Source organism: Phalaenopsis equestris, unplaced genomic scaffold (assembly GCF_001263595.1).
Source record: "Phalaenopsis equestris unplaced genomic scaffold, ASM126359v1 Scaffold000107, whole genome shotgun sequence".
Classification (NCBI taxonomy): domain Eukaryota; kingdom Viridiplantae; phylum Streptophyta; class Magnoliopsida; order Asparagales; family Orchidaceae; genus Phalaenopsis; species Phalaenopsis equestris.
Window position 1 is genome coordinate 243,012 of NW_018164549.1, and position 25,413 is coordinate 268,424.

Genomic DNA, 25,413 nt, shown 5'->3' on the forward strand with positions numbered 1-25,413 from the left:
GGATCTAATATATATATATATATATATATTAAAATTTTAAATATATATTAGTTTTGAAAACATGAGAAATGTATTTAATAAGTTATAAAATAGAATAGAGAATAAAATTGATTGAAATATATCTCAATTTAAATTTTACAATGAAAAACCTATTTGAGCGATAAGATTTTAATATGCAAAAATAGAAAGCTTTCTTGCGGTTCAAGTAATAGCATATATTTTATGTCTAGTTTCTCGTTCTTTATATTTGTTACACTCAAAATCAAAATTGAGTAACACAAGCAGTTATTGCATTTCGCCTTCCGAAGCGATGATAAGATAATTGTCTGACCGAATATAAATTGGAGTATTTTGGCGGCTGGGCTTATCAAATATTTTTCCTTATTAGCTGGTGTTACGTTACGTTTAATCGAAGAATGCTTCCATGCTCACAATATTATGTACAGAGATTTGTCCATCCGTCGACTTCCGGCAATATGTTAAATATGAAATTTGTATGCAATGGAAAAAATCATGTTAATATTCTCAGGGTCATGACATTGTCAAAAACAATTTTTGATTGGGCTCGAGCCACCTGCTCTTTGTCCGCTTGTGAGCCCCTTTGATGTCTCACTGACGGGAGATATTCCTCTTCTCTCTAGATCAAACGCCAAACCGAAAGCTAAAAAGAGGGTTACTAAGAATTTGGCTTTCCTTTTATGAGGCCTCTCACTTTGTTAAAGGATATAAATAATATGAATCTTCTCGATAAAAATCCCAATGAGTGTAGATTTTAAACAAAATTATAAATTATGAGACATAAGGGGGAAAACGACGATCGATATATTAGCAAGAAAAAAGACATTATTTTATAAATCTAAATTATTTATGGCGAATATAAGCATATTATTTAAAAAAATGTAGATACAAAGACATTTGGAAGACATTTTGATACACGATCAACCATAAAAAAGATCAAATAATTCTTCTTAATATCTTCCAAATTAATGGTTCCCGAGTAGAGAAACCATTGGAGCACCATCCAGCCACCGAACAAGAAGTAGTCAGAATTTCCTAGCTCCAAAAGTTGTCTTATATATGCTAGCTCAACATTCGTGGCTTTCTTCTTCTAGCAAAGTGCATCAATTTTTATTTCAAGCACTTTTTTCTCATGTTCCAGCTCAGCATCTGTAGCTTCCATCTTCTAGAGAAATGCATCATTTTCCTTTTTGAACTCTCTTCTATGCTCCTGGAACCTTCAATCAATTGTTAGTACTTTAGCCTTTAAGTCAACAATACATCCCCATGTGTCCAACAGACTATCCTCTTGCATTGTGACATAATCAATCAACCTATCTCTCTTTTATGAGGTAGAGAGATAGCTGATTGTGCGATTGGGTATGAGTGGAATCTCCTCGACCAAAGGAGTCCCCTTGGTGGCCGATTCAAAGATCCCTTCAACAAATGGAGCACCATCATAAGCGGCGATTTTCAGAAAAATCTATGTCTCTGCATTTTCAGGTATCGGCCTTCTCTGACCTAGTCCATCAATATCTCTAAAAGCAACATGTTGTCATATTCGACAATAAAAGAAGTATTCGATCGACAAAACCACGTAACGTTACATACAGAAAAGGGGATATCATCACTTCGATAAAATTTTTTGCCCTTAACAATAGGGTTCATGGGAGAGATGTTCCCTAAATCCGTGAGATCCTCATAAGTTTCTTGAAGGCAAAACTGTCTGATCCTTAGTCTCACCTACACCACCACCATCGTAAGTTACAAAAGAATCTTAATTTGAAGCTTGCAAATCAAATATTATTGATATAAATTAAAGGAAACTCATCGATAAGGTTAAGCCCGAAAAGAGCCACGACAGAAGGATTTCCCTACTCCTTCTGCGAGATAGAAAGCTGTCCCTCTACCAACTTGTTCAGATCGAGAGAAACCTTCTTTGACAAACAAGGCTCTCGTAGGGGAAAATACATCCTTTCCATCAAATTTGCCTTTTGCAGTGTATCCTTGAAGTAGCCCATGCTTCAACAAGCCTGAAGGAGATCTTTCCTTAAGAAATTCATCTTTCCTAGAAGACTTAGCTTTCTCTTATGACTCTTCTTTCGACTTCATAAGAGCCATATGCTTCCTACGTTGTAGATTTGCTTTCACACGTGCTCTCGTGATATTCGTCCTCACTGTAAGGATTATTCTCAACTCAATGATAAGATATCTAACGTGATGCATGGGGCACATCTCTATTCTTTCACAATGCAAGAAAAATCCTAAAGGGAGTATACACACTTAAGCTTCAATAAATGTTATGATCAATACTATTTATGACCTCTTATTTATCTCTTGTGGTTTTCCTCTAGGCAGTTCTTACGACATAACTACACAATATTCACACATGGAACCTACCTGACTTCACCATCACTTGACATTATTGCTCAAAACAAAAATTGAAGACATATAAAAAAAACAAGATCTCAACAGGATAATGGAAATGTTAAATCAACCTTTTTCTACAGGGAGGCCAAGATGCCTAAGGAAAAAGCAAATATCCCCCGATAACACAACTTGAGAAATCATTCCCTATAGGTGAAGGACAATGTGCCCCCAGCCGAAGGCTAGTCCCAGTGTGTTAAAGAGCAAAGATGGATCTAATTCCTCACAGGATTAACCATTGAGCACCTTGAGAGAAATGTGTTGATTCATGAGATATGTTATATTCTCTTCTCGAAGATCTCTAAAAAAGAATGTCGGTCAAACAACATGACAAGTATTTATTTTACCATTCTTCTCGTGAAAGTCCTATCGAAAAGTCGAGAGGATCTAAGAACTAAATGTATACACCAATATGACTAAACAATTTTTTTTTACTTATCTTATCGAATAGAGCTTGTCTGCTGAAGTAGCTAAACTTATCCTACCTGCCGAAGTGGCTGAAGCAAGCTGACCTATCAAAGTGGATGAATCGAGCCCACCTATCAAAACTTCTGAATCGATCCCACATGCCAAAGTTGCTAAATCGAACCTACCTGCCAAAGTGGTTGAATCAAACACACATTCTGATCTAATTATATTCACTCCCCTCAAAAGGAGGGTTTACCTACTTGTGCAAGGCAACTATCGAAGAGCACCATCATGAGTAGTAATGACATATGTCAATCCATTATTAAAGATGACACCAAACATTCGTGATCCGATCTTTTTGCACATGAACCAGCAATGGGTATTGTACTGGTAACTCTTGACACCCATATTGCAACATTTTCATCAAGACAATGGAAAAAAGGTGCCATACAATACGATATGTGTCACATCAATTATTTTTATTGTCTTTCTCTTTATTGTATAAAGACGAAGGAAAAATGAGAGGAGTGTGATTTGTCTCACTCTCTCTGACAAACAATCTCCTTTTCTCTCTCCCTATGAAATCCTGTAACTTAGGAAACCCCTGGGGAGGCTGTTTTCTCCGACTTACCAGTGATAAAAATTTAATACATTTCATGAGGTTCCCTCTCAAGCCTCATCCATTTCTCTCTCTTTTTCACACTCTCTCACTACGATACAAGGTGTTTATCGGGTTGTACACACTCACAAACAATATGGCATTAGATTTGTTGTCTCACTACTCGCTAATATCATTAAAATTGAACTCACTGGTACCTCTCCGCTGGCAAGATAATTTATAAGATCAGAATCTGTAAAAGGAAGTATAACTATGCACTTTCTATTTTTTATGGATGATCAGATGTATGTGAACACATCATGTTGAGTTTTGTGATCAAACAATCATGGTCTTCCCAAATGAATGTGACAAACATTCATGAGCACAAAATTGCACCGCATTTGATCATGCAGTTGATCCCTAAAAGAAAAATCCACAAGTCATCTCTTATCAATGTTAATCTTGTCCCTCTTCTTCAAACAAGTCAGCGAATATAGTTGAAAATGTCTCTGAGTAGTGAAACTGAACTTATCCACCAAATCTTTAATGTCATATAAAAAATACCACTAATACTAACTTTTTTAGTTTTTGAAAGTGAAAAACATGTTTTCATGCATAGTGTTATAACACCAAAGTGTTATAAATGTAAATATCAAACTATAGGTGTTACATCTCTAAATACATAGATATTGTACCGTGTATGTAAATTTCCCTCTCTTTTGTTCTTGGAGCCAACCCGAATCAAATTTTTAACAATTCTGCAGTGGTAAATGGACATTATATGGTATGTTGTTAAGTGGTTTATTGAGAGCTAGATTGAGATGATACTTAAACCAGTAAATCCTAATCTTGCTTTATCTATAAGATTAATGCATCTCAAAGTGATACCACCTAAAAAGTAAACCTTTGATTGTATAATATATGCTAATTAAGGAGATGCATTGGAATTGACATAATGGGGTTAATGTAAATCGAATGGATGACAAGCTTATTACTTCGAAAGAAGAGGCATTAGATTGTGTATTGTTAATAGAAATTTAATTTGGTTAATTGTAATAATACAAAATTCGAAAATACTCTAATAAATATTAATTGATGATAATATCAACATGTAATTATTCAGGGTTATTTATGCAATGCAATAGAAATTAGAAGAACTCGTGAATATTATTAATCAAAATGATATATTTTGATTGGTCCTATTAGTTATTTAAGTTTTGGTGCGCAATATGTTGTATATATGTGATTTAGATTCTCTTAACTCTAAGATTTTGGAGCAACATACATTTGAGTGAGAAAGATGGATATCATGATTGAAATTGTGGATTGCCTATAGTCACTTTTAAGTTAGAGGTTCTTTATTGGTTCAAGGATAAAAATACTTGTTTCTTGTTAGAGAAATTTTTCTTAACATTTGTTATGTGCTTCTTTTATTTATTATAAAATAGGTTTAATCCAACCATAATAGTTCTCGTGTTTATATTGATACAATATGATTTTAGCAAGTTATATCATGTTGATAGTTTCATAATTTCATATGAAGTTTATATGCATTATTTTAATTGATGAGAAATAAATCTTACCAATACAAATCATGAACTAAGTTGATATGTAATAAATTTTGATCATAATGATTAAATAATCATCATCATAACACATTGCTTATAATTTAGGAGAGCCATCTGCTATTTTAATGAGGAATGCCATATTATGTTGCTATAATATGATTAGCTGATGGATTTGGAAAGGTGATGAGTTGTTAATGTCTCAAGTTATGTTGCTAAATTATGCAAGTTGGAATTCTTTAGTTTAGCAAACTTTGATAAAAGATAAGATGATTGATTGATTATGATGGTAAGAAATAATATTATACATTAATAAGGAGATTTATTGATGCAGCGAGGAGGTATAAAAGACTGTTAGAGAAAGAATTGCTCTTTTAAAGTGTGACAAAAGTTGAATGTTGTTGGTGCTTACAATGATACTAACAAAACTAGAATCTTTTACTGGGATAAACTTGCTCTGCTGTAAAATATCACTGAAAGATTCTAGAGATATATCGTGCACTGGTGAGGAGACTTATTGGTGATTGGAGAATGTATTTAGTGTTATTAAGAAAAGTGGTTGCTTTAATAAGTGACAAAAACCAAACATTATGGAGACTAGTGAAGGTCTTGCATAATAGTGTACCATGCTAAGCAAAAGTACTTAATCTCCATGATTTGTATACTAGACTTAAACACCGAGGCAAGAGAAAAGGAGACGCATAGACCATCTAATCCAAGAAATAAGAAGTCTATAGACTTCAATGAAGTTAAATGCACTTGAAGCACAAATAATATGATTTTAGTTAAAGATGTTAACATTAAAGAAAGATGAAAATGTTCTTCCAGTGTAATTATGCAAATAAAAGTTTTAAGGAAGATTAGTTTATAAGAGCGTAATGCATAAAATTATGGGCTATTTTATACGTGCGAACGACGGCATGATGTGATTAACGTCATTGACCACACATCTGATTAACCATACGTAATATTTTCTCTTGCAATTGATGATAATTTTAGGAGTTCTATCATAATAATATATATATAACTACAAATGAGAAGTACTCAAAATTCTTATAAGAATTTCCTCATAAAATTTATGGATTATGAGTTTTTTTTCCCTACTCATGAATGTGCATTAGCATGAGAGTGACACATGGAGATTTGTAACAGTCTTAACATATTGATTATGATTATGCATTTCAAATGATGCCTATTTTTTATTACATTGAAGTAATCAATAATTGATTCATATCAAAACATATTGAATATCATTTTTAATGTATGTAATCAGTAAAATCGGAAGAAAATAATTTTTATTTAATTATGTAATCTTATTAGTATTAACAGATGTTAATTTGTTACTGTTAAAATTGACATTGTCAAGATCAATCTAATCAAACTGTTTATAAGAATATATATGACTTATTTCTACATAGCTTAGAAAATAAAGATAGACATTGAATGAATTTGATTATTATTAGCTTCAATTAAAAATTACTCTATGTAAATATTTCAAATATCATTAATTTTGAATGATCGTTATCTATCCCGAAGTTCCAATAAATATTTAAGAAAAAATAATTCTATAATGTGCTCTTTTAACATGTTATTTTTCTCTTGTGCATCTAAAGTGGCTATAAAAATATCAACTTTATAATAATATTCTATTTTAATAAATTTTATAAGCATTATTACAAATACACCTTAATAAATTTTATAATTTCAAGTTTGACTTATTACAAGATTTATTATCGCTAAACTCATTAACTTAGGATCTGTTTGGGACAGTTGCAGCTTGTTGAATAATCTGCTGATAAACAGATTAAAAATAATATGCTAATAAGCTATGTGCGGTGGGTATTATAAATTTTTATTATTTTGGAAAAGTCAGACCGCTGCTAGAAAGTGCTGTGTGAAAATGTTGTTTCAGCGTTTTCAAAACGCATAAGCTGTCAAAACGCACTTTACCCAAACAGTCTAGGTGCATTTTCAAAACACCACAACACCAAATAAGCACGGACCCTTAATCGTACTGTTAATATAAATCACTGTTAATGACTGGCTCCTGAGAAGTTCTTAAAGATATACAATAAGGTTATAGTTATAACTTATAAATTCCTTAATTATAAAATTACCAAAGCTGCATTGATATCCTATTCATCGTATCATCATAATTACGAAATCATGCAAACAAAGTTTACAGTTTAAGAGACACATTTATGATGAGATCTGCCAATACTTAGGGTTGCATGCATGCATATATAGCAGGAGAAACAGAGAGAACTAGTAGTACAATATTTCCATTTTAATAAACTTTTCACTCTGCAATTGGATCTTCAATTCATCAGCCACTACTTGATTTGGAAATATTTAATATGAATCTGACTATATATTCATGTATCAGTCAGGGGAGAGGATATAAACAACATACTAACTAGGCCTCTCTCTCTCTCTATCACTTTCTCTCTCTATCTCTCTCTCTCCCTCTCTCTCTCTCCCCCTCTCCTCTCTTATAAATCGTATAAGGAATACCTATAAAGTTTCTTAATTACCACTGAGGGCTGTATATTTGTATGCATATCCGTATAAATGATGTCATTATAACTAAAAGTTTAAAAATGAAAACTAATGATGATAAGAAGTTTACATCTAGAAATTTATAGACAAAAATTCAATATTTGATTTAGGTTCATCTCTCTGAATTTCACTGATAAAATCCTACAAGGAATTTCATATATATATTCTATTAAAAAAATATTCATTATCATTCATTTCTACATCAAGATTTGGCTTCACAAATCTTCATCATACATAGAAATATATTCAAGAGAATGCATTCTTAATCCAAAATGAGGAATTCTCTTAACTCGTTATGGAATAAAGAGATCCTTATTATTCCCACCAGACTTTCACTGTCTTTCCTTCTTTGTCACTTCTTCTCCCTCCTCTTAGCCTTACAAATCGGTTCAAAGCATGTACGACTCTTCCCATACTTTAAGTACTCCACCAACCCTCACTCTCCTCCATGCTATAAAAACAGAAGCTTTTAAGGGTTTCAATATGCCTTCATCTCTTCGCTAGAGTTAAAAACAAACACTTCAGCCTCTCTCAAAAGTAAGTCACCGAATTCACTTCATATTTTTCAGAAAATATTACGTTCGAATGTCTGATATGTGGACGGTAATGTTGATCGCATCACACCTTAAAACGTATAGTATGGTGCGATCCACACCATCATCCATACATACTATATGTCTAGTTAAATTTATTTTAAAATGAGCATATAATAAATTTTAATTAACCAATCATCTTTTATATTTTTTTAAAATAAATCTAACAACTTTGAAACTCTTAGGTTTTATTTGAGGCAGCTCATTGAATAATCTGCTGATAAGCTAGGTGCGGTGACTATCACCAATTTTTTCTTTTTTTTGGAAAAGCAAGACAACAACTAGAAAACTGTCATCGCACCTAGATAAGTGTTGTGTGAAAACGTTGTTTTCAATATTTTGAAAACGCATAACCTGTCAAAATGCAGTTTACCCAAACAGGTCTGATGCATTTTCAAAACACCACCGCACCAATAAGCTACCCCAAATGGACCCTTGTGGACCCTTGGTCAAAAGAATTTTATATATCCTATATATGCATGCATGCAGAGAGATCTTCGATGTCAAACGTAGAAGAAGGACTCATGCAAGCTGCTAGGGTTTTCAGCTGCAACTATTGCCATCGAGTCTTCACGACTTCGCAAGCTCTTGGAGGTCACCAGAATGGCCATCGAAGAGAAAGAGAACTTGTGAAGAGAGCTCAACGCCATGCCCAGCTTCTTGCCAACCCAATGCATCCTTCACTTCGGTTTACTTCTCCTTATAATGAAAGAAGTTTTTCTTTTGTTTATGGCTTAGAGAGTGCTGGTCATCATCTTCTTACAGTTCCATTACCTATGATGAACCCTAACCCTTTCTACCATCAGCCTTATTCTCTCCCAAGTCAGTATTATGGAGAGAGAAGGGGTGATATTAGGTTGTCTAGGTTTAATGAAGCGATATTAAGTGAGAAGATGCCTTCATCTTCATCTACAAACTTAGAGATGGTATTGTTTACTGGAAGCAGTGGTAATGGGGATTATAATGATGGTATAGAAAATAATGGAAGGGATGAAGAGAAGAGAGATGAAGTTGATCTAAGTCTCCATCTTTGATGTAGTGGCTTGAGAAATATTTCTAAGAAATTCCTATTTATGTATTGAACTTTAAAATGTGTTTTTATTGTAGTTTGCAATGTTTCAGTTTGGGATATTTTACTTTATTTAAGTTTTATGAAATTTCTAAGGGAATTTCTGGGGTAATGTAACATTTAAGTTTTATGAAATTTTCATTATATAAAGTATCTTGAATAAAATTATATATATATTCATAAAAAAAATACTAATTAATAAAAAATTATTATAGTTTATAATCAATTTGGATGTTTTATGATGTGCACGGTTAATTATAAAATTATGAGAATATATGTATATACTTGATATAACTATGGCGTGGGTCATTTTGACTGATAATTATCTAAGAAGATGTGATTTTTTTAAAAAAAATATTTATTGAGGATGAGTACCTTTGATGAATTTTTTTTCCAAGAACCTTTAGTCTAATCATAAGTACTTTGGATGAGTATGGAGGATTTTTAAGAGAACAAATTTGATTAATATGAGACATTTAATACAGGAATTAAGGATATTTTTTGTTGTCAAATGTCGTCGACCGGTAAATATTAGAAAAACATTGGTTAAGAAAAACTACATGCTCTAGAGGAGTGATGAGTGCCGTAGGATTTGTGCCTAAGAGCCTAATCCATATGCACTTTCTTTATTTATAGCTGCCTCTCTCCACAACTCATAATCAGATGGATCATGACCTACCAGAAGGTTTTCTATAAAATTTATAAAAAATAAAGCAAAATTTAATTCAATAATTATTTGAATTATATAAAAATTTCTCTTGTGACTTACATGGGTTACTTGCGATTTGTTGTTGACCCAATTATTGTTAGACTGTCGGTTATATGTACGTGCATGTAACTTGGCAGTGGTGGGCTCTTGTCCCAACTCTAAAGTCTATCAAGGTAGGAAAATATTTAGTATATATTTAATTTACATTAAGATTTAATGCACAAATTAACTCTTGCCAATCTCCTTTTATTTTTGGTATATTGAATCGCCCCATCAGTATGCTTAGAAGCCACCATGTCAATACAGTCGGAGTGTTGATTATCTTTGGCATGCTGACTAATTTGGAGCATCCCATACCATAAAAAAAGCGTTGAACGCATCCTTCTTGAGCCAAAAAGGGAGTTGACACATCTTTCGTACCTCCCTGAACACGTCACGAAGAAAATCTCTCCATTTGTGCTCTAACCACCTCCTGATATGTGTGTCATGCATTCTTAGGACGCTAGGAGAACTATTTCTACAAAAAATGACATTAATGATATTAGATTTATAAAATATACATAACATTAATGCATTGGGTATTTACCGTAAACTATCTAAACCATATGTCCCGAATTGCTATCAGTATCTCCTTCCGAGAAAAATATAGAGCATCATACTTTCTCTGAATTATACCTTTGATAGGATGGATACCCTGTGTAGTGAGATGAAATCTAAAAACAAGAAATAACTAGTTTTATATTAAATTAAGAAAATATGAAGCACTATTACCATTATCTAGAAAAACATGTGTCTGCCCAACATGCTCGACCTTAAAGTGTTGTTCGTGCTGCCCGACACCTCCACTAAGGTAGACAAATTTCCAGCCATAGATGCTGGTGGTGTGTTGGGAAGAGAGGGAGTGTAAGTCGTGGCGCGTGGTGATGGTGACAACGTCGGGGTGGAAGCCTGCGTGGATAACTTGACAACAACACTGGTAGTGGTGAAGAGTGACGAAGAACTGCTTATTGTTGGCCTCATTTAATAACTCATCATTCACCTCAACTTTTTAAAACAAACTTAAAATAAAACATTTAAAATGAAAATTAAATACATTTAACTTTAATCAAATTATTAAGTTGGACTGAAATGTAGCTCGATGAGGGAATATTTTGAAATTATCATTTTCGCTACAAATTATTTTAGCTCTTGGAATTTCATGCTATGAGATATATTAAATCCATTATTAATGTATGAATAGCATGAAGTGAGTTTTGATGGTTATCAGATAATATTTTATGTTAAATTTTACGAGGCAACCTTTCATGTATAGGAATTCGTTTTGCATTAAAATTTTTCATCGAAATGCTATTTTATAAAATAGACTCCGCGAATATGTCGGATCGTCAAAATCTTTCAAATGAGCCCCTTTGAGAGCAAATAAGAATCCATTTTGGGATCCATATTGCCTATGATAATTTGGGCAATAATTAGAATAATTTAGATGAAAATTACAAATTTGCCCTTAAAATGAACTCAAATTAACTCCAAATTTACAATATGATCAAATTGAGCAAAAACATCAAATTTAACCAAATTGAAGCTCATATAAAAGCTCAAATCTCTCTTGTGGGGCAAGGCCCAATCTTTAACCTGAATTTTCATGACTTGGAGACCACTTGTTGACCAAAACAAACCATCTGCCCTCTTGCAGGAAGATATTTCATGTTGACAAGATTTTTAAGCTCAAAACAAGCCAAAAATCATTGAAATCCTCACCATGGATGACATAACCACATGCACGCCTACACCCTTACCGTGCACCCTCGCAATGATGCATATCCACTGGTATGCTCCCGTACCATAGTGTGAAACCACAAGTGCACCCGTGCTGCGATTGTGGTGGGTGCAACATTATTGCAATGCCCCAGTGCCTCCACTGCCTCTCTAACAGTGTAACTATGCCGCCAATAAAAGTGACCATGCTGCCCAGCGGTGTGACCACGCCGTCAAAACTGAGCAGACAACATAGTTATGTCGTAAGGCAGTGTGACCATGTCGTAGGTGATTTATGGGATTCTTGCTCGATTCCAGAGCCAAAAGTTACGCAACTTTGGCCGCTAATGATCATAGGGACTCTCCTTGATCTATGGGAGCCCTAACTATTCCCTCCTTTCACAGTCAAAGATCTAAGGGACAACTCAATCCATGGGAGCTCAAACTATTCCCTCCTTTGGTCGTAGATGATCTGAGGGACTCTGCTCAATCTGAGGGAGCTCCAAGTACTCCTGCCTTTGGCCACCAAACTCCACCTATATATACTTCCCTTGGCTCTCCCCATTACACCACACACACACTCTCTCTAACAATCCTCCTTACTCTTCCTCTTCCATCTTTGATGCTCCTTCGATCTGCTTCCTCCTTCCTTTCGCTGGTGCTCAATAGTCCATCTACTGTCATTCAAAACTTTTCAGCATTTTGACGTCCCCACTGTAAACACCTTTTCCCCTGTTCTCCTACTTCTCAATTCTTCTTCTTCTTTACCCAAACCTAACCTATCCTAACCCAACCCAAAACTAACCCAAGTCTAACCTAACTTATGTATAACTTAACCCAAACCTAACCTAATACATGTCTAACCTAACCCAAGTCTAACCAAATACAAACCAAACCTAACTTAACCTAAACCTATCCTAAACTAAGCCTAACCTAAGCCTAACCTAAGCCAAGGCTAACCTAACTTAAGTCTAACCAATCCCAAGTCTAATGTAACCAAAGCCAAATCTAACCTAAGTCTAACCTAATCCAAACCTAACCTAACCAAAGCATGGTATAACCTAGTTTAGCTTCAACATATAATTAATGTGCAATTTAACTTATGAATGTGCATTTTAACTTATGTAATTCTTTTTTAAGAGTTTTATATGTTTCATGTATACTGTTCTCCACATGTCATGTGTATTTATTTTTATTTGTCAAAAAAGTAAAAAAAAAAAAAAAAAGATAAGGAGAACCTCTCGTATGTAATTTCTCCTTGAAAATAATAATAATAATAAATCTTTTTGCAAGCCATATGTGGTTGAAATCTTGTAAGACAATAAAACATTATATATATATATATATATATATATATACACACTAAAATTAAGTTAAAAATAATTTTTGAATAATTCAAAACACTTAAAACTATCTAGAAAATTGGAAAATAATTTAAAACATTTAAATATAATAATAATAATAATAATAATAATAATAATTTAAAATAGTTAAAAATAATTCTAAAATAATTTAAGACATTTATAACACTTCAAAATAATTTCAAATTAATTCAAACATTTTAAAATATTTAAAAATAATTTTTTTAAAAATAAAATTAATTCAAAAAATAATTTTAAAACATTTAAAATAGTTTAATAAAATTAAAAAAATTGAAAATAAATTAAAATCAGATTAAAATAATTTTAAAAAAATTAAAACAATTAAATCTTATTAAAAAAAGTAAAAATAATTGGAAAGTAATTTAAGATAATAATTTAAAACACCTTAAAATTAATTTGAAACTAATTTTGGATAACCTAAAACAACTCAAGTAAAATTTAAAAATAATTTAAACATTTAAATTAAATAAAATCTTAAATACACTTAAATTAAATAACCTAAAATAACTAAAACACTTGAAAAAATAATTTAAGATAACATGAATATTTAAACCAAAATAAACTTAGGATCACTTAAACACTTAAGACTAAGTAACTTGTTAATACACTTGAACCAAAGTGACAAAAGTTGTAAACTTTTGAAATAAAACTTTTAAAGCTCAAACAATTCAAACACTTAAAAGTTTTTAAACCAATTTACACTTAAGAGAAATATATGTAAATCTACCCAAAAAATTTAAAAAAAAACGCACGCACACGGCTGCATAAGTAGTTCTAAATGACATATTTTAGTTTCCCAAGCACACAGCTCTCAGTTGAAATTAAAACCAAACAGACCCAACAAGTTACATATTCCGGCTATAAAAAGAAAAATACAGAACACACAACGGTTTGCATGATATGAAGGAAATATGTTGCCACAGTTCGTGGGATATAGAAGTAACAAATACTGAGAGTTTGAGTGAATTTAATTGCAAACTCACACACACTATCTCCTGGTTGGAGTCTAAGCTCCTAACCCACATTTACTCGTTCCGTTCATAAACAACACGAATTGAATACCTCTTAAGATAGTAAGTATATCTATGGAGACGCTTCATTTATTTAATTATTAACTCCCGAAAGGAAACGCAGTTCTACAAGGCGTCCTTAGACAAGAGGCTGTGGGTTTTGGTCTGCTTCACGTTGCTGAGCTGATCAACAGCATCCCCTCTTTCAAACACAGCAGCAGCACCCATCCCAGATCCTAATGCAAAATTCAAATGGTATATTCAGTTTAAATGAGAAAAAGAAAGAGGCATTTACATGCAGACCACTCAATTCTTTTTGTATTTACATATCTAACACAAATTTTGCCTTTCGGATTTATCACACCCAAATTTTTCGCATCAATCCCCAAATATGCCATCATATAAACTAATTGGAATACATCTTTTGCATGATTAAGTAAGGTGATATGTAAGTGAAAATTGAAGTATAAGAATTGAGTAGAACGAATGTAAATCTTCCAAAAAAATAATTTATAGCTGAATAAAATAGGAAATATGCCAATAGATTGATTAAAGATAAAACTTTTGAGAGAGTGGTTCGTTTACCTATGCACATGGAAACTATTCCGAAGCGGCAGTCTTTGCCTCTGCGCTTCATCTCATGTAACAAAGTACCGACACAACGGGCACCTAAATTCATTAAAACAAGACAATAGGGGAATATTAGCATTTCACAAGATCAGAGCAGTCTAATAATTTAAATAACCTTCCAATTCATAATTCAATCTTCTCTTAAGAAAGAATTTTAAACAGCCACATAAACCATTGATGAACATAAATCATAGGTACACCTATCAACCCATGACAATATAGCCATGATAAAAGGCGTTACAAATAATCTCATTACAAGCATAACCTCAATTACTGAAAAATATACCAGGCTTTACTCATGCCAAACCATATATACCAACTTCAAAGTAGGAAATAAAAAATACATCCATTGTGAAGACCACCATCATTAATATTTCAAACTCAAATAATTACAAACAAAAACAAGACAAACCAACTAAATGAAATCAAATAAACTTATGTGGATCATTATTTGATGTGAAATTTTCGATGAGTACAAACATATAAAATTTAAACTTGCATTTGATAGTCATTAACTATCTAACAAATTTAGCATTTAATGCTCATTGAACAAATTATGAAAGAGATGATGTGCTTATTGTAAAGTAATGCCACCATCATGCTAACTAAATGAAGGCCACCATCATACATGTTTCAAACTAAAATAATTTCAAACAAAAATAAGACAAACCAACTAAATGAAATCAAATAAACTTATGTGGATCATTATTTGATGTGAAATTTTCGATGAGCACAAACATATAAAATTTAAACTTGAATTTGATACTCATTAACTATCGAACAAATTTAGCATTTGATGCTCAATAAACAAATTATGAAAGAAATGATAGGCTTACTGTAAAGTAATGCATCAATCATCATAAACAAGTTTCTTGACAAAAACGAGAGACTCTAAAATGCACTATCAGTAATGATCGCAAACTCTTAACCAAAATAATCTCAAGAACAAGCAGTAAAAAAGAATCTCATAGTGAATTGGATATCAAATTAAAAAAAAAAGAAAAAAACGAAAAGATAGAAAAAAACTATAAAATCGGTAATAGTCTCACGAAATAAGATCTAATTAAAACTAAAACTATATTAAAAAAATATTTTTTGGAATGTCCAATTATAGGAATTAGTTCCAACATGATGAAAATTTTTAAATGACCCTTTTGCCTTCTCTATTTAATTCTCAAAGCACCTAAAGCAAGTGTTTAAGAAGTTATGCTCACATCAACTATAAATTTGTAATTGACTGAATTAATAGCCCATTTTCTAAAAACATATCCATACAAGTCATGTATGTTTTGTGTGAATGGCTGTGCAAATTCAATAGGCTCACGCCTCATAAATAGATTGCCAATATCTATAGGCGAGATAACCCTACAACAATCTCAAATTGACTCCTGCAATTAGACCTATTGACAAAAGAATTACATGCAAATTCAACCGTAAATAATATCAAATCCTACCCAAATAAATGAGCATTTTATATTACTACTTCAATTTGCCCATAAATTTCTGTGTGATAAGAAATTGAAAATTTAAACAGTTTTTATTTTTTTTTTAAAACTAGAACTTTATTTTTTCAAATAAAACATTTATTTTAGGTAACAAACAATTTAACTATATTAAATTTTTTTTGCAATATGAGATTCAATTTTATGGTAACTATGAATTAAGTTATTTAGGAAAAATAATTCACCAATACAAAAAAATATATAATTTTTTTCTTAAAGTTAATAGTAAACTTAATGCAAAATTCAAATTAATGTTCCTATGATTTATATGAAATTGGCAAAGGTACATACAACTAAGAGTGTAGACGATTCGAGTCGAGCTCCAATCAAGGCTAGCTCGAGCTTGAATTGTGCACTCAATGGCGGCTCAAACTTGAGCTCAAGCTCGAGTCGAGTTTGTAAGGCAAGCTTGAGTAGGCTCATTGGAAAAACATGTGGGCTTGAGCTCGAGTTTGTAGCTCATGCCAAAGTCAATGACAATTGCCTGCGGGAAAAGGCTGTGCAAGGTGAGTTGGAGAATGCAACAATGGGAGCGCAGGCAAAGCTCACTGGAAAACCCATCAATGGAACCTATGGAAGGACTTGGAAGTTTGCTAGAGAAGACTACGTGGGATGAGCTGGAGAATGCGGTGCTGAGAGCAGCGGTGAAGCTCCATGAAGGTTGTGGTAGTGGGAGCTCACTGTAGCGCCCAATAACCCATCAAAATGACATATGATGGAGCTTGAAAACTTGATGAAGAAGCGGCAGCAGGTACCTAAAACATATTGCTAGAATCTTCTTTTCTCTAAAAGGCAACAGAGAAGATGGCATGCAGTGGAAACCGTGAGACATGATTAGGGTCAAGGTGGTTGAGCAATACACAACAAATTTGAGTCGAGCAAATTCAAGTAGCTCAATGAGCAATTGAGTCGTATTTGGTTAAGCCCGAGCTCGATTAATAAACGAGTAATAAGTTGACCTTGAGCTCACTCTTGTTACTCGACAAGCCTAACTCACGAGCTTGATTGTGAATCTTGTATAAAAAATGATCTTCATTTATTAGAATTAAATGAAAATATATCACTCAATAGAACATAATGTAGGAAAAAGATTCATGTAGCCGACCCCAATTAGTGGGATAAAAACTTGTTGTTATTATTGTACTTTAGATTAGGGTCACTTGCCGGAAAATCGAAGCTGCTATTTAGAAGCATTGGTACCATTTGACCCTGAAATTGAAACAACCTCAACAAAATTTGATAAACCAAAAATTTGATAAACCAAAAAATTCAAAAAAAAAAAAAAATTTACAAACCCTCAGGATCATCATCATAAACCTTTTGAGAGCATGTCATCCCATCGATAGCCAGACTTCACACGAGTCTTAAACACTCTGCCATAAAAGTTCATACATTTGAACTTAAATTTGATCTTATTCTAATAACTCAAAACAACTAGTTTAAAGGATTATCGACAGAAGATCCACACCGTCACTTGGCTAGTTTCTCGGAACTGTGTCATCTTCAGGTATGACAATGTCTCCAACAATGTTTTTAGACTAAAATTGTTCCCTTTCTCACTTAAGGATAACGCCAAGATGTGGTTCTACTCCTTAGCACCAGGATCAATCACTATTTGAAACAATTTAGCCTAAAAATGTATGGCCCAATACTTTCCTCCGTTCAAGACTGTCAAACTCAGAAAAGACATCATATCCTTCACTCAAGATGGAGAGAATATTTATGAAGTTCGAAAGAGGTTCACAAAACTTCTTAGGGAGTGCCCACATCATATCTTACTTGACTAATTGATTATCCAAACAATTTATGATGCGTTAGTGGGAACTTTGAGTTTAATTATAGATGTTAAAGCTAGGAGTCTTTTATGTCCAAATCATTTAAAAAAGTCTATTCACTGATTGAGGAAATAGTTAAGAACGAATTTAAATGGTCACCTGAGAGAGTTACCCCTCCGAATATAGCTTGTGTGCATAAGACTGATATTCTGACTATCCTAGCATCACAAGTTGCTATCATTTCTAGGAAGTTGGACAGTTTAGAGATAAATCCAGTGCCAGGATCTCTACCCACTGAAAAAATGAATTATGGACTAGTAGAAGATCCCAACACTGCTGCTTTGGAAACCCTGGATGCCATAGAAAAGAATTTCAACTATCCCTATTCCAACACCTACAACTCAAGATGGAATAATCACCTAAATTTTAATTGGAACATTAATAACCTAAGTGTTAGCAACCAACAATAGGGGAGCACCAAAGCTAATCCTGGATGAAATTGGAACAGCCATGGTAGTGACCTCTTTAGACAACCTTACCCAGTTGGAATCAATGAAGATCCCGATTTAGGGAAAATAAATCGTCATTGGAAGAATTGGAAGTAACACGGGAAACCAATTACATAGCCAAGTTATAGCTATTAGGAACTTAGAGAATCAATTTGACAATAAGCTAACTTCTTAAGCAATAGACCCTAAAGGACGCTATCTGCTATGTGAATCCCGAAGAAAAAGAAAAAGAGCATCTGCCAGCCGTGAGACTAGGAAGTGGGTAGGAATTAGAAGACACCCTTAAAAAGGAGAGTACTCTCGTAGCATTAGACCATGAGCTTGGAACACCTAGTGAGAATCCAACCAAAGACTTGGGAAACCCTGACTGACCTCTTAGGGAATCATTTCTTGCAACGGGTGGGATAAATACTGATTTACAAAAAGGAAAGTTAGCTTGAGAGAATTTTGGATAAAAAAAACACCATAAGGAATTATAATCTGAATCAACCTCCCACATACCCTCTGAAAGACTGCCATCGAATTGAGAGTGAAAAATTGTAAAAAATCTTGAAAGCTGAGGACTTAGTGAAAGCTTCAGGGAAAACAAAATATTGAGCAATCTATCAAACATTATTGAAATAAAAATTGAATCGTGAAGGATGGATGTTGGGTTTGAGTTGATCTTAGGTCACACCAAGGACGTGGAGGCATCCAAGCTTTACCGTGTATTTTGAGCATGTTTTTGTTTTGCATTTGTTTTTAAATTTGCTTCGAATCTATTTTGAATTTGCTGGGTGTGTTTGGTTGCTTTGCATAGCGTCATGTTGCTTTTGGTGAAATCCTTACCCGAGTTGATTATAATTATCACATTTGAACTTTTCATACAGGTGCTTTGATGTAAATTAATATTATTTTTTTGGATTATTATATGTCACACTTGTCGATCTCCATGTACTGTTGTTTTGTTGTGTGTTTTCTGATTTAAATTCTTTGTTATTGCATACTAGCGACACGTATATGATAGAAAACAAATATATGGGAGAAAAGATATGCATGTATAATTGCCTAAATATAATTGACAAAACTAAGCGATAGATGTGATTTTAATATAGTGCCTCATGAGTGGGATTTTGGCATATTGATAAGGTCATGTAAAACTTTTTAGGAGCTGTGAATATCCATCAAAGAAGAGGATTAGAATTACTGCCTTAATAATTTATTCATTCACTTTAATTATTTCTATCTGTAGCTTAACTGCCCCAAGATCATTTAAGGTGTAATGATAAATATAAGTAATTATCCGGGGATATTTTAAACTTTTTTTTATTTTTCAACTTAACCAATTTAATTGAGTTTTGATTTTTTAATGGATTATAATTATTCAAATTAAGATTAAGAATTGAATAAGAATTATCAATTAAAAGTGACTTGATGTTCAAAATCATTTAAATATATGCTCAATTAGATACAATAATTCTCAATGGAATTGAAAAAAAGAATTAAGTAAAAAAAAACAAAAAAAGGAAGTATTGAAATGTCTAAAAAAAAATTGTTGATAAAGGCTTTGATCCAAAAATAAAAAACAAAATAAGTGGTCAGTGGTATGAAAAGAAGCTTAAAAATCTAAAATTGCTGTCTAGGCCCTTCCCTAATTAATAAGACTTAAAAAACATTCTTAACGGAATTCTTAGATATTAAATTCAAAAAAAACTTGAGCGATTTTGGGGTTAGTTGACTTACTGTTAATTGACTTAAAAATATCTCTGAGAAAAAGAAAATATTTTAATTACAATAGATTAGGTGCTTTAAGATCTGCTTAGGCTCAGATGGAGGCGGATTGAAGGAAGGCTAGAATAATAAAAAATAAAGAAAATCCAAATCTGAGATGGTATTCACACATGCTTTTCTATAAATTTAGGATCTCATTAAAAAACCAGAAATTTCCACATGAGAGCTGTGGAAATCATTCAAAAAAGTCTAAATTTAAGCTATCAGATTGTTTAAGGGCAAGAAATAGGTAAGTTTCGAAAAATAAATGTGAATCAAATATGTGATAATTTTCAACTCTAGTTTTGTGATTTATTTCATTATTATTATGATACTACACTTGTGAAAGATATATTATTTGTTTTGTAGTATATACAAGATATTACACAATTTGGAGAGCAAAAAGAGATGAAAGGAATGCAACATACCAAAAAAAATAAAATATAGCATAATGTGAAATTATTATACCAAAAAATATATTATTATACCAAAAAATATGGCATAATTACGCCACATAATGAATAATTACATTACAAACCAAAGAGAGTGGTGTAATTACATCAGTTTGCGGGGCAATTATACGCCTTGTGCCGTAATTACGTTGATTATGGGTGTAGGTACGTTGGTGTCTGTCCAGACTCCGCGATTTGATGAATTTGGCATGTTTGGAGGCAATTTTGAAGCCTTAATCTATATAAGGAAATGTGTGAAAACCTACAATTCAGTTTTTTGCTTTGGGAACTTTGCCTTTATGGTGAAGGACACCTTGGGGCTCGAGAATTTCTCCTTAGGATTCACTTGAGAGATCTTTTTCTGTTTTTCCTCTTTTCATGTTTTTCTATTGAGAGTTTGGAGAGGTTGTGAGGAGAAATTGAGTGCATTTGTATGTGGGAGAGCTATGTAAAGCTTGTATTGAAGGAAGAGGTTCACAGTGTATTAGAATGATTGATTGTCTTGGGTTTGAGTTTTTTTGTACCTCTTAGTTTTTTTTTTCTTTGTTAAGCCCGCAATAACAGTTTTCGTGCTTTCTTTTCTCATGCATTGTAGTTAAACTTATTTTCATACTTTTGTGATGTAAGACATTTGATTTTCACATTATTTTATCATATGGTTTTCTTTCTCTAAACGTTTTTTATGTACTTGGATTTTATGAGTTAATGTGTTAACTTTCCAGCCTTAATTTACTTCTAATTAGACCTGATATAATGCTAAAATCCCTTGTGATCTAGGACTTCAGACCGTCACCTATAAGAACGAATAGGTTAACACAAAATAGCCTAATAGAATAAACACTGTAAGCAGAAAATTATAACCTGAATAGGGACTAGATGATTCATGGGAAATGTTGCATGGTTAAACCCCCTTAACTATAACATGATTTTCATTGTTTCTTATGACCTAATATAGGCTAAGGATGACTTGTTCCAGATTATCAACAATAATGTGAGATTTCATAGGAAAAACATCGAGAAATCACTAGACCGGTATTACATAAGTAGGAACATTTTATCTCTAAAAAACTTCAATAAAATTTAGTTTAATTTTTTGCCTTTTAGGATTTGAAATTTTAACATATTCATTTGAAACTTCAAACTAGATTAAGAGGTTTAGTAATTAGAACTTCGTCTATTAGAAGAGTGTGATAAGTTTATGTTACGCTGGTGCCTAGCCTAAGAGCAATTTTGTCTTTTGTACGCCAATAGACAATTTAGCGTTCTATTATTATTATTATTATTATTATTATTATTATTATTATTGGGTATAAATAAGCTATTATGTTTAGCCTAAGAGCAATTTTGTCTTTTGTACGCCAATAGACAATTTAGCGTTCTATTATTATTATTATTATTATTATTATTATTATTATTATTGGGTATAAATAAGCTATTATGTTTAGAGTTAGGTTTATATAGAAGATAGTTTTACTACCTCTCGAATTGTGGGAATTGGAAGAGATCGCCAACCTCTTAAATTGTATAGGTGTTTTTATCTTTTATATTCTAGTGAGTTATTAGTGTTGTATTTCTTTGATTGGTATTCCGGAAATAAAGTTTGTTTGTTCTAATTTATGTGGAAAAACATGCCATTTTAACAACGAATCCTATCAATTTCCTCGTGGGATTGACCAATTGTTTCAGAATAATTTTGGGCATCAATGTCCCATGTTATGTCAAATTTGAACAAAAGCATAAGCATTTTAGAAGCCAATAATAAATAATATAGAAGAAATAAAATCAAGGGACAATTTTAAAAGCAAGAAGCTCAAACAACACACCAATATAAGAAGATGACCTCCCCCAAATTAGGTAGTCACACTTGTATGCACTTGACGAAATCACAGATTCATGTTACACAACACAAGATTAAATTTGGAAGAGGAAATTATAATTTAATCCAAATGCTCATCAATTGCATACTTCATAAGATCTATTTATAAACCCCTCATCACTGAGGTAGTACATAGAGTTGGCACAAAATCATCCCAATCTAAATCCAAATAAACTTCAAGTTCACAATTCAACCTTATCAAAAAATCAAGAATTTGAAACATCCACAAAGACTCCTTCAATAGAAATCTTGGGCACACCCATAAAACAATAAAAACAAAGTCATTATAAAAAATGCTATTAGTAATTTCATCAACGAGAACAATGATAAGCAGTGCCTTTCGTTAGGAAATCAACAAAAGATAAGAATCACAAATGAAGCCTATAAAAGATGTGTGCCCGTAGGAATAGTAGTGTCCAATTGCAATAATGGCAGAAAGATCTAACACAGGAAATAATTCTGCATCAATTCTCTTAACCCTCTCACAGAAACAAGAATGCCAACATCAATGAAAGATATTTCACTACAACAATAAGAAATATTGATAATAGCACTTGATGAAATTATAAATTAAAATTTTATCAGCATCAGAAAAAAAAAATTCAACATTATACACAAAAAAATGCTGATATCATAATGCAGTCGAATCAGCATATGTTCTTTATTGTCCTGAAGATATTTATCAAACATGACCTATCTTGATGAGAAGATAAAAATGTTTTAAATCAAGAAATGAGGCTAAAAAAAAACTGGAAAACAAAAGTAATACACAAAAACATTGTTTCTTTATTAATATAACAGAACTGTCAATTTCATCGCAATATTGTTACCATAAAGGTAATGCAAGGGACATCAAAGGGAAACATTCACGATAAAGCCAAGGTACTAGTTGAATGGTATGCTATTTAAGGTTATGATAATGATATAAGCCTTTTAATGATTTTTTGGGTAACGCATGGCTGCAAAATACATGGCAAAAAATGTTAATTTTACAACATAGACCTAGTTATTTCCTTCAAGCATATTGCCATAAACGCATCCAATTTTATAACAAAAACCAAAAGCATTTATTTGCTCTTAAACGCGCAGAGCATCAGTGCAAATACGTGGGGCACATGAATTAATGTTAAATAATAAACTTCATTTCATGATTATCATAATGCGGCATACCTGTTGCACCCAAAGGATGCCCAAGAGCAATGGCACCTCCATTGACATTGACTTTTGCGGGGTCCAGTTCAAGCTTCTTACAAGAGTACACAAATTGAGAAGCAAAAGCCTATACATAATGAGCTAATTTTGATATGCATTGCACACTCGAGCCCACCCGAGAATAAAAAAAGTTGAAGTGATCGAAGGAAAAAAAATGAACAAAGAATGACCTCGTTTATTTCAAAAAGATCTATATCACCAATTTCAAGACCAGCAGATTTTACAGCAGCAGGGATTGCAACAGCGGGACCAATACCCATTATTGCTGGGTCTACTCCAACAGCAGCAAAACTCCTACAAGATTTAAAAGACCGATGACAAGAATGAGACTAAGATAGCTATGCAATGCAATCAAAAGAGAGGCTAAGTTAGTACTGAGCATTCGCAAGTTCTAAAATAGCAATCAATGAATAAACAGGCATTTACATACATAATACCCAATTCCTATGTATTTACATATCTAACTAAATTTTAATTTTTGTCCTATACCACCAAAATCTTTCACATCACATAAAATTGCAACCATTATAACTTTTAAAATGTGAAATATATAGGAATTGAGTGGTATGTATGTAAATCTTCATGAATAAAACATGTTCAAGAATAGTTCAAGATCTAGCAAGTTACTGCACATGGGATAAAAGGAAGAGACCAAGAAGATCATGCAAGGCCAAAAATGTGGAAAAAATAATTTCTATATAAACATACCTAAACACTCCAAGAATTGGGAACCCTCTTCGAACAGCAACATCCTTTCTCATCAAAAGGACAGCTCCGGCACCATCACTGACTTGACTTGAATTGCCTAAATGCATGCATAAGTTTGCAAGACTAAATAAAAGAAAAGAAAACATGAAATATTGTAACATACACTGGAGAAACTTATTCAATACCAGCGGTTGTGCTTCCATCTTTCTTAAAGGCTGGTTTAAGTTTTGCCAGACCTGAGACTGATGTATCTGGTCGTATACCATCATCTACGGATATTGTAACTTGTTTTTCATGTCCACTTTTTGGATCAATGATCTATATGAAATAAAGATTAAACTTAAAAATAATTAAAAAACATTGAACTAAAAACATTCCAAAACTGTTTCAATTCACAATCCCTGCTCTGCCTCTAACTATTCAATAATGAAAGATACTTCTGCTTTGACGCTGTTTTATTAATATGCAGAGATTGCCAAAATAGAACTGTCTTCCACGAGTTTAAAGGTGACACAGACAATTCAAGAGCTTAGACTGATGGGATTGCACACTAAATCATCACTCAAGGAATTCTAATTGTTTTTTCCGCCCAGGAATTTTGCAAACGCTAAGGATAAGCATTTAGATATCAAATAAGTAACAATCTAACGTTTACAAAATTTTAAACAATCGTTGCTTGCTCAGAAGTACTGCAACAACATAAATCATGATTGAATTAGTCGTACCTTTGTTGTCACAGGAATGATTTCATCTTTAAATTTACCCGTGGCTGTTGCTGCAGCTGCCTTCTTATGAGACTCAACCTGAACAAAGCTAACAAACATCAGCAGATATATCAATAAGCAGAAAATCAAGAGAACAGGCTATCTATAGAGTTAAAACTTACAGCAGCTTGATCTTGCTCCTGCCGAGTCACACTGAAACGCTG

At 32.7% G+C, this 25,413-nt stretch overlaps 2 protein-coding genes across 2 annotated transcripts in view; one reads left to right on the forward strand and one right to left on the reverse strand.

The window, feature by feature from the left end:
• The first annotated feature begins 8,647 nt into the window (after positions 1-8,647).
• LOC110020696 (zinc finger protein GIS-like) lies at positions 8,648-9,181 on the forward strand. Its single transcript, XM_020718891.1, has one exon. The coding sequence runs from the start codon at positions 8,648-8,650 to the stop codon at positions 9,179-9,181; it is 534 nt and encodes a 177-aa protein (XP_020574550.1).
• Positions 9,182-13,923: 4,742 nt separating this feature from the next.
• The window catches only part of LOC110020737 (3-ketoacyl-CoA thiolase 2, peroxisomal-like), a 21,467-nt gene continuing 9,977 nt past the window's right edge, over positions 13,924-25,413 (reverse strand). The window contains 8 exon segments of the mRNA XM_020718936.1: positions 13,924-14,308; positions 14,658-14,741; positions 23,736-23,844; positions 23,948-24,071; positions 24,486-24,582; positions 24,671-24,803; positions 25,211-25,288; positions 25,372-25,413. Coding sequence (XP_020574595.1) covers positions 14,199-14,308; positions 14,658-14,741; positions 23,736-23,844; positions 23,948-24,071; positions 24,486-24,582; positions 24,671-24,803; positions 25,211-25,288; positions 25,372-25,413 — 777 coding nt within the window. The 3' untranslated portion in view covers positions 13,924-14,198.